Source organism: Ovis canadensis, chromosome 2 (genome assembly GCF_042477335.2).
Source record: "Ovis canadensis isolate MfBH-ARS-UI-01 breed Bighorn chromosome 2, ARS-UI_OviCan_v2, whole genome shotgun sequence".
Classification (NCBI taxonomy): Eukaryota; Metazoa; Chordata; class Mammalia; order Artiodactyla; family Bovidae; genus Ovis; species Ovis canadensis.
Genome location: NC_091246.1, coordinates 16,224,772 through 16,240,044, shown reverse-complemented (window position 1 = coordinate 16,240,044; position 15,273 = coordinate 16,224,772). Strand labels below are relative to the sequence as shown.

Below are 15,273 nucleotides of genomic sequence, written 5' to 3'. Positions count from 1 at the left end.
TAAATGTTTACTGAATGAATGGGTGTCATTTAACCATCCCCCACCCTCCACGTCCACATCTAACATTTGCTTGCCTGAAATCTTCTTGTCTTTTATTTCCCCCTGGTACTTTCTCCCTGATGAAAGAGCCTCTCTTCTACGTCTGCTTGAAAATCTAGCTCAAATAAAATGTGGTTGCTGGCACCAAGGTACTTCTACCAGTTTTTCACCCTCACTCACACCTTCTCTGCAGAGCTGTAGAAAATTGAGAATTGATCCTCTTGTACAGCCTCCTTTTTAGGTCACTCAGCGCATTAGGGGGCTGTCCTCCCACAATTTACTGCTCAATTGACTCTTAACTCTTCCCTGTGTCTTCCTTAATGTTGCAATAGTTAAACTCCCCTGTTACTGATCATTTGTTCTCTTTGCTTCTTTTACTCCTTTAATCAGTGGAGGAAGTGTGTTAGATGTGGAGCAGGCATGTATTTTCATAACAGCCAGCTGCTCTGTGTCTCTAGATCTGGGCTTCTGGAAGGCATCTCTAGTGCTTTTTTCTTTTTTTTGGCTGTGCCTCATGACTGGTGGGATCCCCTGACCGGATATCAAACCCCCACCCCCTGTCCCTTGACTTTTTTGACCGCATGGTTTGTGGGATCCCCTGACCAGGGATTGAACCTGGGACTCCAGCAGTAAAAGTGTGGAGTCCTAACCACTGTACCAGGGAAGTCCCACCTCACACCTTCTTTGACTTTGAGTCCATAGAGCCTGCTCATGGCCTGGCACGAAGAGGGTGTCCACCAAGTGTTTGTAGAATCAGAATATTCAAGCGAGCTTCATTCTGTCATGGTTTATTGTTCTTCCAGAGTTCAGTAGATTTCCAGTGATTGTTTCTGTGCTGGTGCGTTTTTGGAGAAAAAAGGAAAACACTCTTTGGATGGATACTTAACATTGGTTTGGCCAGAATTCTGGGGAGCTGGAATGAGAGTCAGAACTTTCCCATTTCTCCAGGAACCTGGCTGAATGAGAGTGGCAGGAGGTCTCATCTGGAACTTAGCGCTGTCTCTGGTTTGAAGTCCTGAGCTGTCCAAGAGCCGCAGAAGCACCCGTCTCCCATTGGTATTCGGATACCTTTCTTTCCCAGTCAGGCTCCCCCGAAGGCATGTTAGAGCGTGATTATTTGAGGGCAGTTTATGCGGCATCTGATCGAAGCATGACCTGTGGGCCAGCACATCTCCAGGTCTGGGTGCTTGACCGTGCTTACCTGTGCAACACGTGTACGCAAATACCTGCTGGGTTTTTGTGTTTCTATAAAGCATTTTGAAATGTTGGATATTCTTTTTCTTTCCCAGGAATCTTACCTTGTTGATTCTTTTCTTCCTCATGTGCTCTGAAATGCTCATTTTAGTGTTCTCTTGGTATTCAGTTGAGTGTTATTTTCTCTCTAATTTCTATCCATTTGGATGTTACTTTCTGTCTTTCTGCCACCTTCTCTTTCTCCTCTCTGCTATGAGTGTGTTGCTAATGGAACACTCAGGTGTTCCTTGGTGTTCTTCTGACTTGCATCGTGGGACCCCAGAGGTCAACCTGTTGAGTACAGATGCGTAATAGACAAGACTCGTATTTTAAAGTCAGACAGATCTTTGTTCAAATCCTACCTCTGCCTCTCGGTAGCTGTGTAGCCAACCATTCTCAGCTCCAGCCACCTCATCGGTGAAACTGGGATGAGAACCTATGCCATACGCAGTAGTTGCGGAAATCCAGTGCTAGCTCTTGGTAACTTCCAAACCCACACCTAGAAACGCTGTAGCTGTCCATGCTAAAGTTCTAGTGTGAGCCTGCTTTTACAAAATCATTTTCCTATTATAGACAGCTTACAGAATGAATAGCTCCATATAACTTAAATTTATTTTATAACTGCAATTACAAATCATAATTTAATTTCCTAAACTCTGTGTATCAGTTCAGTTCAGTTACTCAGTTGTGCCCGACTCTGCGACCCAATGGACTGCAGCACACCAGGCTTCTCTGTCCATCACCAACTCCCAGAACTTGCTCAAACTCATGTCCATCGAGTCAGTGATGCCATCCAACCATCTTATCCTCTGTTGTTCCCTTTTACTCCTGCCTTCAACCTCTCCCAGCATCAGGGTCTTTTCCAAAGAGTCAGCTCTTGCATCAGGTGACCCTAAGTATTCGAGCTTCAGCTTCAGCATCAGTCCTTCCAATGAATATTCAGGACTGATTTCCTTTAGGATTCACTGGTTTGATCTCTCTGCAGTCAGTCCAAGGGACTTTCAAGAGTCTTCTCCAACACTGCAGTTCAAAAGCATCAATTCTTTGGCACTAAGCTTTCTTTATAGTCCAACTGTCACATCCATACATGACTATTGGAAAAACCATGGCTTTGACTAGATGGTCCTTTGTTGGCAAAGTAATGTCTCTGATTTTTAATGTGCTGTCTAGGTTGGTCATAGCTTTTCTTCTAAGGAGCAAGCGTCTTAATTTCATGGCTGCAGTCACCATCTGCAGCGATTTTGGAGCCCAAAAAAATAAAGTCTCACGGTTTCCATTGTTTCCCCATTTATTTGCGATGAAGTGTTGGGACCAGATGCCATGATCTTCGTTTTTTAAATGTTGAATTTTAAGCCAGCTTTTTCACTCTTCTCTTTGACTTTCATCAAGAGGCTCTTTAGTTCCTCTTCTCTTTCTGCCATAAGGCTTGTGTTATCTGCATATCTGAGGTTATTGATATTTCTCCTGGCAATCTTGATTCCAGCTTGTGCTTTATCCAGCCCGGCATTTCACATGATGTACTCTGCATGTAAGTTAAATAAGCAGGGTGATAATATGCAGCCTTGATGTACTCCTTTTCCTATTTGGAACCAGTCCTTTATTCCATGTCCAGTTTAAACTGTTGCTTCCTGACCTGCATACAGATTTCTCAGGAGGCAGGTAAGGTGGTCTGGTATTCCCATCTCTTGCAGAATTTTCCACAGTTTGTTGTGATCCACACAGTCAAAGGCTTTGGTATAATCAGTGAAGCAGAAGTAGATGTTTTTCTTGAATTCTCTTGTTTTTTCTGTGATCCAGTGGATGTTGGTAATTTGATCTCTGGTTCCTCTTCTAAGTCCACCTTGAACATCTGGAAGTTCTCTGTTCACATACTGGTGAAGCCTGGCTTGGAGAATTTTGAGCATTACTTCTCTGGCTTGTGACATGAGTGCAATTGTGTCTTAGTTTGAACATTCTTTGTCATTGCCTTTCTTTGGGATTAGAATGAAAATTGACCTTTTCCAGTCCTGTGGCCCCTGCTAAGTTTCCAAATTTGCTGGCATATTGAGTGCAGCACTTTCACAGCATCATCCTTTAGGATTTGAAAGAGCTCAACTGGAATTCCATCACCTCCACTGGCTTTGTTCATAGTGATGCTTCCTAAGACCCACTTGACTTCGCATTCCACGATGTCTGGCTCTAGGTGAGTGATCACACCATCATGGTTATCTGGGTCATGAAGATCTTTTTGTGCAGTTCTTCTGTGTATTCTTGCCACCTCTTCTTAATATTTTCTGCTTCTGTTAGGTCCATACCATTTCTGTCCTTAATTGTACCCATCTTTCCATGAAATGTTCCCTTGGTATCTCTGATTTTCTTGAAGAGATCTCTAGTATTTCCCATTCTATTGTTTTCCTCTATTTCTTTGCATTGATCACACAGGAAGGCTTCCTTATCTCTCCTTGCTAATCTTTGGAACTCTGCATTCAGATGGATATATCTTTCCTTTTCTCCTTTGCCTTTTGCTTCCTTTGTTTTCTCAGCTATTTGTAAGACCTCAAAAAGGCAAAATGGTCATCTGCGGAGGCCTTACAGACTCTGTGTATAGATAGTCACAAGTCAGAGACCAACATTCTTTGCTGAACTGCGCATCTCAGGGTTGGATTAAGGATGGATGGACTGACACCCTCTTGGCTGTTGGTTCCACTGTAGATACATCTGGCCCTGCCCGGGGTAAAGAGGGAGCTTGTGTGGCCGGCAGTTGGGTACAGGGCTTTTCTCTGGATTCACTCTCCTGTGCTTCACCTCCTGTATGTCCCCGTGACCACAAGTCGGGCCCTTGACCAAGCACAGGGTTTCTTTTTTTATTTTCCTTTCTTAAGCTTGGAATGAAGGAAAATAGCCTTAATGATGATTTTTAACTTATGTGACATACCCTTCACTGCTAACAATCTGTTTGTCTTTCTAACTGGGCACAATACCACCCTCTTCTGCTCTTCTAGCCGGGCCTTGCAAACAAACTGGGATTTTGTGTAGCTCAGCGGGTAGACTTTTTTGGGATAAGTGAAATCAGATATACTCGCATCTTTGTCACTTTAGTGCCTGAAGTGTTAAAGTTTGTATTATTCACAAACTCCAAGTGAGAGCGAGGAAGAGTGTGTCTTGGCACGATAGAGGACAATAAAGCTCTCAGGAGACCCAAAAATTGTTACCTTGGCATTCTTTCAAACGTATCCCAAGTGGTGGGATCTGCGTATTTTTGTAAGTAAACCTGTCCACCTGATTCTAACCAGGAAAGAAGGATTTTATGACACAGAGTATGTAGAGTTGTTCTTTTCACACCGCCATTTGAGACAGGTGATGAATTTCCTCTCTTGGAATGCTTTCTCCACGACTTCTTGCAATTTTTATTTCTTCAAGTTTCATATCATAGAAGTACCGGTGTGAAAATCGAAGAATTTGGTTTTTTGCGATGGAGTAGTTAATATGCCTTAGACCCTAGAAACGAGAAAAAATGTATTGTCAAATACCTTCCCCTTGGGAAAGTTTACCCAGGAGAGTGGCATGTGCTAGACTAGGGGTGGTGGAAGGTAGGGGAGACAGATTGACCTGGTTTATCATCACCTTAGGAGCCCCTTTGTGATTTTGGTATAAAGGGATTGAAGCTGTCCAGTGTCTTGCATCCGAGGTGAATGCCAGCATCCGTGCTAGCTTGTGGGCCTCACTCAAGCGGGTGCTGAGTCCTGGAAGCAGTTATTGTTTAGGCGCGCAGTCGTATCTAACTCTTTGTAACCCCATAAACTCACCAGGCTCCTCCGTCTATGGGATTCTCCAGGAATACTGGAGCGGGTTGCCATTTCCTTCTCCAGGGGATCTTCCCCACCCAGGGATAGAGCCCAATTCTCCTGCATCTCCTGCGTTGACAGGCAGAACTTTTACCACTGAGCCACCTGGGAAGCCCACCTTGGAGGCAGTGGTGGCTGCTTACTGAGAAATGGACGACTCCTTTGATTTGGTCTCTAGGTAGATTTGTGAATGGTTGACAACTCAGGGCAGTTGGACCTGACTTTGGCCTTGTCAGTTGCAGAATTTCTTTCCTACAGAACTGAGGGCAAGCCAGAACCGGTGCTGCCCAGATGTTAGGGCTGACCAGGGTCCTGGGGTGGTGGTGCTTACCCAGGAGCTCATGTTCCTGTTAACAAGAGAGGTGGGCAGACAGTGCCTTTTGCTTCATTGTGCGTGTGTCTTAAACAGAAACTAGTGTTGAGAGCTTAAATAGAAAACATCTCAAACAATCCATGAAATGGTAAACAAACCTGCTATTGAGGGAAAGAAAGAGGAGTTGACAATTGCATTATTCTCATCCTGAGTGGGTTCATCAGCTGGGGTTGAGAAATAAAGAAAAAGGAGATAAAAAGAACCGTGTGAAATGAATTCAGTTGTGTCATTTCTTTCTTCCTTTGTCTTTGGTTTACACCTGGTAATGAACCCATGGAGGCTCAGAGATATTGTTCAAGTTTCCTTTTGTTTTATTTGTGTGTGTGTATGGCAGGTTTGTTTACAATTTCCAGAGGGTTTTTTTTTTCAATACAAATTGAGGAGGGGGAGGAGAAAACAAGAAGGGGAGGTATTTTAGTATTTTGAAGACAGGAGGTGGCCCCACAGTACAGGAAGCTGCTGTTTTTGCTTTTCCTTTCAAAGAGGCCGACGGGATGGATGGTACCAGTTTCATCAAATGTGGGTTTTTACAGAGCCCCCACGTGTCCCACCTGGGGGAGTCACACTTTGGAAAATTAAGTGTCCATCAAATCAGGAGGAGGCTGGTACAGTTTCTGTCCCATTTCACCCCTGCTTTTTTGAAAAGCATTGAGAAAGGAGCCCTTTGTTTCCTTTTCATAGAAAGTCACACTGAAATTCATCTGTATGGGATTCACAGAGCCCATTTGGTCATTCGTGGGTAGCCACAGTTATACAGGACAATGTTGATGGCGGTGCTGGTGAATTCCTGACCCCAGTATCAGATCGGTATGTTGGGAAAAGGCTGAAGACCTTTTATTTTTCACTTTCTTTCTCTTTTTAAAACTTAAAAAAAAATTATTTAAAGAGGAAACTGAGATTTTTCTCACCTACCTTTTACATCAGATTTCCCCACCGCATGCCAGTAGAGCTTCACAGGCTTAAGATTTGTGCCTGTCACTTCCGACATTTTCCTCCGAATTGCAAAACTTTCAAATACCTTTCAGGGAGACTTGTTTGGAATTTCATTTTAATGGGATTTATGAATAAATCTCCATCTTAATGCTGACTAAGCTTTAAACATCCATTCCTGGAGAACACTATTGGATTTTTATATTTTAAAATTTAAATCGCTTGACAGTGAAGGCATAAAACATTTTTATATTTGTGAGTGCCATGTGCTTGAGCATTTCTGTTGAAGACCCTTTTTTTTTTCTTTTTTTCTGGTTGGCTTGAATAATTCTGTTCTGCAAAGTTGGAGATACTGCACCCCCTACTTTCCTTTCTCGTGAGGATGCCTGTGTACATTATGCGGGTTCATTTATCTCACCTACAGGGACGGGTATTCTGTGGCAGCCTGTTGCCACACTGCAATTTCCTTTAAAAAACAGTTTACTTTCTTCCTTCACTTTGAAACCTTTAACCTCAGAATTTTATTTTTAAATGCCATGAACCCTCAAAGTCAGATTAAAAGAAGTGACGCTTCCTCCCTTCCTGCCTTTCCCCAGAGATGCGTTGTAGAATGTAAATGAAGATGAAAGCTGGGATCACAGTCAGCCCCCTGAAAAGAAAAAGGACTCAAAACTTCTTTCAGGGGTTTTCAAGTATCAGACCTCCACTGTGTTCTCTGTGTCTGGTGTCATTTTCCCCTGTCTGTCCACAGACTCATCCTACTCTGAGCCTCCAGATGTTCAGCAGCAGTTGAACCACTATCAGTCCGCTGCTCTGGCGAGAAACAACAGCCGTGTGAGCCCCGTGCCTCTTTCTGGGACCGCGGGGGGCGCTGAGCAGAAAACGGAAGCCATTCTCCACTGCGAATTCTGTGAATTCTCCTCTGGCTATATCCAGAGCATCAGGCGCCATTACAGGGACAAGCACGGTGGGAAGAAGCTCTTCAAGTGCAAAGACTGCTCCTTTTACACAGGCTTTAAGTAAGTGATGTAAAGAACAGCCTTGAGAAACAAAGTGGCTGCTCCTGCTCCACCCCTCACTACACGCTTCCCTTACACTCCTCTATCTGGAGCTCAAGGGAGGCCTGCCCAAGGGATGATGAACAGGTGGGGTCCAGTCTTCACAAAAGGAGGCTAATTCCAGAGACTGCTTTTAGGTTTGGGGGAGGGGTGAAGAGCTATGTGAGAACAAATGAGTTTAAAAATCAGAGCAAATGGGTGCCCAAGAAGTGTAAAGGATTTCCCTGACCCAGTGCATGAAGCAGTGAGTGTTTTCCCTTTTGGAAATCTATGCCCTCCACCTCCCCACTTTTTATTTTGTCTTTGGGGAAAAATAGTCTTCTCAGAAGCAGAGTCAAAGTCAAGAGAGACATCCAGCGATGGTGATACTCTGCTACCCTTGTAAAGAATTCTTATTTCTTAAGATCATATTACTGAAAGAGAACCAAGACTTCACACTGGGAAGACTAAACTTGAACAATCACAGAAAGATTGTCCCCACATAGAAAAAGATAATCTACAGTCATTTTTGCTCCTGAGTATGACAAAGACTGGAGTCCTTCCTCTCATTTAATCTAAGCTCCTGTGATTTCATCTCATCCTGGGAGATTCCACTTAGGCTCATAGTTACGAGTGGAGAATATGGAGCCTGGCTGCCTGGGTTTGAACCCTAGCTTTGCCACTTACTGATGGTGTGACTTTGGACAAGTTACTAAACCTGTCTGTGTCTCTGGTTCCATATCTGTAAAATAAAGATAATAATAGTACCTACCTCTAGGACTCTTGTGAGGAGTAAAATAATAATAAGTGAAGCCATAAAGTGCTTAGCATAGTGCTTGGCACAAAGGAAACACAAAGGAAATGCAAAATGTTACTGTATCATAGAAAGCTATCATAATGAGATTAGATGCTGTATTACAGGTGTGAAGCTATTATTATCTGCTCCTGTTGCAGTCAGGGCCTGGGCTTTAGATCACTCCAGTATTTCAATGCATACTCCACAAGGAGAGGTTGGCGAGGGTGGGCTTCATAACCCCTCCAAACTTGAATTGATAGGAAAACAAGTCTCTTTTCCAGCAACATCTTAGTCACTGGCATTTGATGGAAAATGTATAACATCTCTGACTGTTAATGTGGTTCAGTTGTTTTATAGATAAATATGTATGTGACCTTAGAACTGAGAGAAGTCGAGAAGGACTCAGATAACAAGGGCCCATTGACAGGTGTACATGTTTCCCCAGAGAGAGGCACTCGGGTTAACAAGAAGAGGACCTTGCCCATTAAACTTTGGGTTTCATCCATTTTTATGAGACATTTAAGGCTTTGTAAAATTTGAAGTTTTGAAAAGGATGGAGCGAGGGAGGGAGTGGTACCCTCCACATTCAAGCTGGTACAACAGCTCTGAGCATCTTTACGTGGTCATCAACCTTCCTGCTTTCCCAACCAACCCGCCCTCCCTCCTTCCCTGGGAAGAGTCACCGAGGCAGCAGATGAATCATCCCAGCTTCTCCTTCCGAGCATGATGAGAAATCCATTCTCATAGGGATTTTGTTTTATATTTTTAACAGGCAACTGCTCATTTTCAAAAATAAAATGGGGAGTCTGTTTCTTTTTTTTTTTTTTAACTTGCCCTGAGCCCAGCCAAGTAGCAGAATTTCCCGCAAAGAAGTTAGCACTGCAGAAGAGTGCTCAGTCATTGCCCGAATAACTGAGGAACTTATGCTCAGCAAGCACGATGAGCCACTGTAGTTTTGGGTAACCCACCCCCGCAGCAGGGTGTCTCCATAGGACTGCTGGCAAGGGGTGTGAGTGTGATGTTTCTGGGTCCCACTCATCGCCTTTCTCCCCGCTCCCTCCCAGATCTGCTTTTACTATGCACGTGGAAGCCGGGCATTCAGCGGTCCCCGAGGAGGGCCCCAAAGATCTCCGCTGTCCTCTTTGCCTCTATCACACCAAATACAAACGCAACATGATCGACCACATTGTGCTGCACCGAGGTAACCTTCTGAGCTTGGTTTTCTTGGGATGCAGGGGGTGTGGGGAGGGTGGCTCGGGTGGCATTAGAGGGAAGCTGTCTCAAGGTGGCAGCAACACCTTTGCCCCGGTCCCTTGTTCCTCCCCTTATCTCCCCCAAAGAAATCACAGCGGTCACCCCAGTGACAGTCAGCAGGGTAAGAGCATCTTCCTGCTGAGAGGATTTCCTCCACCTGGAGGGAGGCAAAGGTGATGGAGTCCACAGTGAACACTTCTGCGGGGCTTCCTCGTGAGAGAGAGATTTTACACCCTGAGCCTTCTGCTGTCACGACCTTGCTAAGGAGGGAGTGAATGAGAAGCAGAGTGGGTGGGTGAACTCATGGTGAAAGGTGAAGATCCCTGTGGTTAAGGGAAGACCAAAATGATGATCTCCGAAGCAGAATGTGGGATTTCCCTTGACGTGGATGGAGAACATTCTTAAAACTTAAAGTAGCCTGATATATGTTGATTTTTTTTTTTAAATATTTTGTGCTGCACAGCATGTGGCATCTTCGTTTCCCAGCCAGAGGCTAAACCCACATCCCCTGCATTGGAAGGGCAGAGTCTTAACCCCTGGACTGCCAGGAGATCCCAGCCTGATACATATTAAACGCCATAGACCGTGGGTTTACATTCTGGTTTTAAAGCCTCTTGTGTTTTACCTCTTCCCCATAAAGAGGTGATGATTATGCCTCCGAGCTGGCATGTTGCGTGTCTGGTGTGTTCCATGTGGATACATCTTGGCTGTTTGTAAATACTGATTCCTTTGGTACATTGGGATACTTTTAGTGATGAATTAGGATACTTCTTTTTGGTTTTTTCTTTGAACTGAGTTTACTGCTGGCCAATTAAAATGCTATTAGACAACACACGCCCTCTGCATTGGAAGGAAAAATATGTAACAACTATACTTTGTCCGGAAGAGATTCCAGCCAGAGGTGGATGGAAAAAGATGACTAGAGTACCCGTTACTATTTCCACCTACTGACCTTTCTGTCTCTCCCTCCTCCCTCCCTCCCTCCTTTCCTTCCTCTTCCTGCCTGTCTTCCTTCCTTTGCCTCTAACCTGGGAATGCTTTTCAGTATTTGTCACCTGCGACTCAAATGCATTGTGTCTTCTGCTGCTGCGGAGATGTTACTCTGAAATGCTGGGTATTCAGGGGGCATTTCCAGTGTTTGCAGCATTTCCCCAGAGCCACTGCCTTTGGCCAGTGCCTTTTGTGGCATGTCATCCACGTCTGCTGCCGACCCCACGGAAGATCAACCTTCAGCACCCTTAGGTCTCCCTTATCACCAGGCAGACTCGGGACGTGTGATGCCTGCTGGCGAGGACGTCCACCTGCAAGCCGTGCAGGGACGCTTAGGCAGGAACCCCTGGGATCCCTTGTGGTGTGCTCCCTCAGTCACCTGGCTTTTGGTCCCTGGGCCCATGTATCTGTCAATGGCTCTATGTCCTCCATTGCTTGGAACAAGGCCATGAGTCATGCTACTGTGGAGCAGACAGGAGCAGTAAGACCCCACCTCAGTGGTGGAGTATCGTTTCCATTTGCTGCCTGCTGGAATCAAGCTTCCAAGGTGGCGCTAATGGTGAAGAACCCGTTAGCCAGTGCAGGAGATGCAGGAGACTCGAGTTTGATTCCTGGGTTGGAAAGATTCCCTGGAGGAGGACATAGCAATCCACTCCAATATTCTTGCCTGGAGAATCCCATGGACAGAGAAACCTGGTGGGCTACAGTCTGTGGGGTCACAAAGAATTGGACGTGACTGCGGACACAACTGAGCAACTTCCCTTTCACTTTTCACTTTCATGTATTGGAAAAGGAAATGGCAACCCACTCCAGTGTTCTTGCCTGGAGAATCCCAGGGAAGAGGGAGCCTGGTGGGCTGTCGTCTATGGGGTCGCACAGAGTCAGACACGACTGAAGCGACGCAGCAGCAGCAGCAGAGACTTACACCCACACATGCCTGCTGGGATCAGAGTCTTGATGCCTAATGCAAGCTCGCTGATTTTGCTTCCCTGAGCTAAGAGTCCAGGAAACAAGAAGGCAGAAAGAAACACTTAATGCCTGGAGCACACCACACCTGACCCAGTGCTTCTCACACATGGTCACTTCAACATTCCGCCACACTGGAAGGGACTTTGACCTGTAGTCCTGTTTTATGTATGTGAGGCTTGAAGCTGGCAAAAACTATTTTTTCTTTGTTTTAGTGTAGTGTTTTAGGGTCATTTCACCAAGAATTGAAGATATGTTAAAGATAGTTGTGCAGAACTGTAGGATTAAAAACAAGAGAGGAGATTGGGGTAATTGCAGAATAAGGAAAAAGCAGTTAAAAGTTCACGTGAAGGTATGAGAACACTCACCTAGAGTTTTGGTGTCTGCCGCAGGATCCTGTGTGCTTGTTAGCAGCGGGCTACTGTCTCAGCCCTGGGACTCCAGCCCACTGTGGGGGAGACGATAACAGAATCAATTTGATTGTGGGTGTTCATTAGACTTTTGAATGTTCAAGAATCTGAGGTGCTGAAACCTGAAAGGAGTTTCTCCAGGGGGGTTCTCCTGAGGGGGCCGCTGTGTATGAAGCAGTGCATGCTGCCCCCAGCCAGAAAACAGCGGTGAACTGCCCCTAGCCCCTCGCTGGACCCGTGAGGGTAGAAGTAGTTCAACCAGAGTCACTCAACCAGTGAGCAGGGAAGCTGTGTGTCCACCCCCATTTTCTGATCCCATGATCCATCCATCGTATTGCCTGTCAGTGGTTATTTAGAGTCTTTTCTGTTTATTTATAGACATAATTTATATTAGAAGAAGCATTAGCATTGTAGAGTTTGTCCTCATTGGGGTCAGAAAGGGTACAATCTGGAATGAACGTGAGTATTTGAGGACTGTTGTAATAGTGACAACACCCACAGCAATAGTTACTGTTACTGAGGACTTTTTAGGTAGCAGGTGCTGTGCTGAGTGCTCTCCAGTGAGTCATTTCATGGAATTTTCACAAAACCCGAAGTGGTAGGTGTTAACTGTTATCCCTGATAACAAGGGAGAAAACAGGTTCAGAAAGATTGAGCATCTTACCCAAGGTCAAATGACTAATAAGTGACCCAGCTGGGATCTGATCCTAGGCCTGCCTCACCCCCGGTCCACGCCTTTACCCACCAGGCATCACTGCCTCACCCTTGGGAAGGTGGTTGGCGTCACCCTGTTGAGCATTCCAGTGGCTGTGGTATCTGGGTCTGGGGATAGAGTGATCTGAAGGTTGGGGGTCAGAGATGGGGACCACTGAGTCGCAGGTAGGCAGGGCACTTTGGGGTAGCATGTCTGCCATCTGCATCCTGGCCTGGCTTTGGGGTCCGTCTCAGTCAAGATGGCGGCTCAGTGGGAGCTAGTCTTGACAAGACAGGGTTGGGTGGGGGTCTGCCTGGCAGTTTTGAGCTGGGGCTGATCTCAGAGTAACAAGACGTGGCTTTCTGTGCACCTGTGCTCTCCTTACTCTGTGGATGAATAAACATCTTTGGTCTCTGGGGCCTGCAGTAAGAGATCTTTCTGAGACTTTGGTTAATTAAAATACTTGGAATGAATGGCAAGAAAAACAGCTTCTGAACTGGCCCTGAGAATAAGCTGCTGTTTGTAGGAATACAGTCTCCTTAGCTTTTTGTCCAGACAAATTGCTGTATTTGAATAGGGAGGAAGGAAAAAGGAATTCATTCCACTCCTGGGTGATCTGAATGAGAAATAACTGTGGAATCACATTGGCTGCTACAAAAGAGAGCGTTCTGTTGGTCCATGCGTTCAGTAGTCATGTATTATTTGCTTGTTCCTTGCTGTACCGTGCTGGGTTCTTTGGGTTAAGATGGGGTACCTGAGAGCCAGTCTGCTCTCCTCAAAAAGATGAACTGTGTGCATAAGTATGTTTAAGATAGTGAGTGATAAGTACCTAGGAGATTGACAGTGGCAGATGTATTTCTGTTTGGAGTAGAGAGAGGTGGTGGTAGGGGGGTGGCTTTCAAACTGATCCATGATAACGTTTCAGCAGTCAGAGAGGACTTGCGGTGGGTGTATTCGTTATGTAGGGGACTTAACAGAAATGGATTCTTTTTCCATTTTGGAGCCTAGACGTCTGAAATGCCGTTGTTTGTAAGGCTGTGTTCCCCCTAAAGACTCTAGGGGAGAATCCTTCCTAGATTCTTCCCAGCCTCTCGTGGCTCCCGACTTTGCTTGGCATCCCTTGCCTTGTAGCTATATCACTCCAGTCTCTCCCTCCCTTTGCACATGGCCTTCTTCTGTGTGTGTGTGTGTGTGTGTGTGTGTGTGTGTATCTGTTCTCCCATACGATCTTATCTTTACTAACATGTGAAGACCTCAGGTCTCAATAAGGTTGCATTCTGAGGGGCCAGGTGGACATAAATTTCTGGGGACTCCATTTGACTCATTACAGAGTGTAAGGAAAATTTTAACAAACCACTCAGGTGAGTAGAGGGAAGATGTGTTTACAGAGTGAAAGTAGAAGGTACTAGGAGGCAAGGCTTAGAGAAGGCAATGGCACCCCACTTCAGTACTCTTGCCTGGAAAATCCCATGGACGGAGGAGCCTGGTGGGCTACAGTCCATGGGGTTGCTAAGAGTCGGACATGACTAAGCGACTTCACTTTCACTTTTCACTCTCATGCATTGGAGAAGGCAATGGCAACCCACTCCAGTGTTCTTGCCTTGAGAATCCCAGGGACGGGGGAGCCTGGTGGGCTGCCGTCTATGGGGTCGCACAGAGTTGGACACAACTAAAGTGACTTAGCAGCAATAGCAGCAGCTGGAGGCAAGGCTAGAAAGGTATATTCCGGTCAAATGAAAGAGGGCTTGGATCCCATCGCAGGAGTAGAATGCTACTCTGTAGACAGATGGGAAGCCGGGGTACTGATGAGATACCTGGTGAGTTCTAATTTAGCAGAGACTAAAGCCAAGGATTATAGACCCATCTCTTTGAGGAACCATGCACTTAGGTCAGATCAGCATTTGATGAGGTTCACCATGATGGGACCAGTGTAACCAGGGAAAAATTAAACCTGAGTCTTCTGGTTCAAGGAGAAAGTGGTATGATGTTGGATGGGTTTTCATTCATGTTACAAATGAACACCCACCACATGCTAGCATTGCTTTAAGCTCTAGGGATACTGCCAGGAAGAGTCGGGCAAGGTTAGGGTATTGAAGGAGCGTGAACTTTAGTAAGAAGAGGGACAGTGAACAAGGGAAGAAATAGTTTCAGAGTACGTGAATGCTTTTGGTTGCTCGGTCGTGTCCAACTCTTTGCAGCCCCATGGACTGTAGCCCACCAGACCCCTCTGTCCGTGGGATCTCTCCAGGCAAGTGTGGGTTGCCATTTCCTTCTCTAGGAGATCTTCCCAGCCCAGGGATCGAACCCAGGTTTCCTGCATTGTAGGCAGATTCTTTACCATCTGAGCCACCAGGGAAGCCAGAGTGCATTTCTCCTGAGTTCTAACTATTGGAAGCGCAATGTTTGCCGCATGCGTTGCTTGGCCTGGATGTCCCTTATATACCTATAGCAAACCTGAGAAACTGGGCAAAAATTGAATTATAGGCATGAGACAGTTTCATCAAATATTTGTAATTACAGAGCTGCGCAATCATTGAGATGGGTCTCCATTTGGCTTATAAACTTAAAGTTTGTGTTTCGCAGCCTGTAACCTCAATACATGCAGAAATGCTAAATATAACTGAACCCTGCAGGTGGGTATGTTTTTGGAACAAAACTAATCTCCCCTAATTTATCTGATGAGTATCATTTTTTCTTGAGGGGGGAAAAAAAAAGATACTACAGTGA

At 45.5% G+C, this 15,273-nt stretch overlaps 1 protein-coding gene across 4 annotated transcripts in view; it reads left to right on the top strand.

Annotated features, from left to right (window-relative positions):
- The window catches only part of ZNF462 (zinc finger protein 462), a 152,599-nt gene that overhangs the window by 104,392 nt on the left and 32,934 nt on the right, over window positions 1–15,273 (top strand). For all 4 annotated transcript variants that reach the window (XM_069575514.1, XM_069575513.1, XM_069575511.1 and 1 more), the window contains exons 8-9: window positions 7,151–7,418; window positions 9,297–9,433. In XM_069575514.1, coding sequence (XP_069431615.1) covers window positions 7,151–7,418; window positions 9,297–9,433 — 405 coding nt within the window. The remainder of the gene's footprint in view (window positions 1–7,150; window positions 7,419–9,296; window positions 9,434–15,273) is intronic.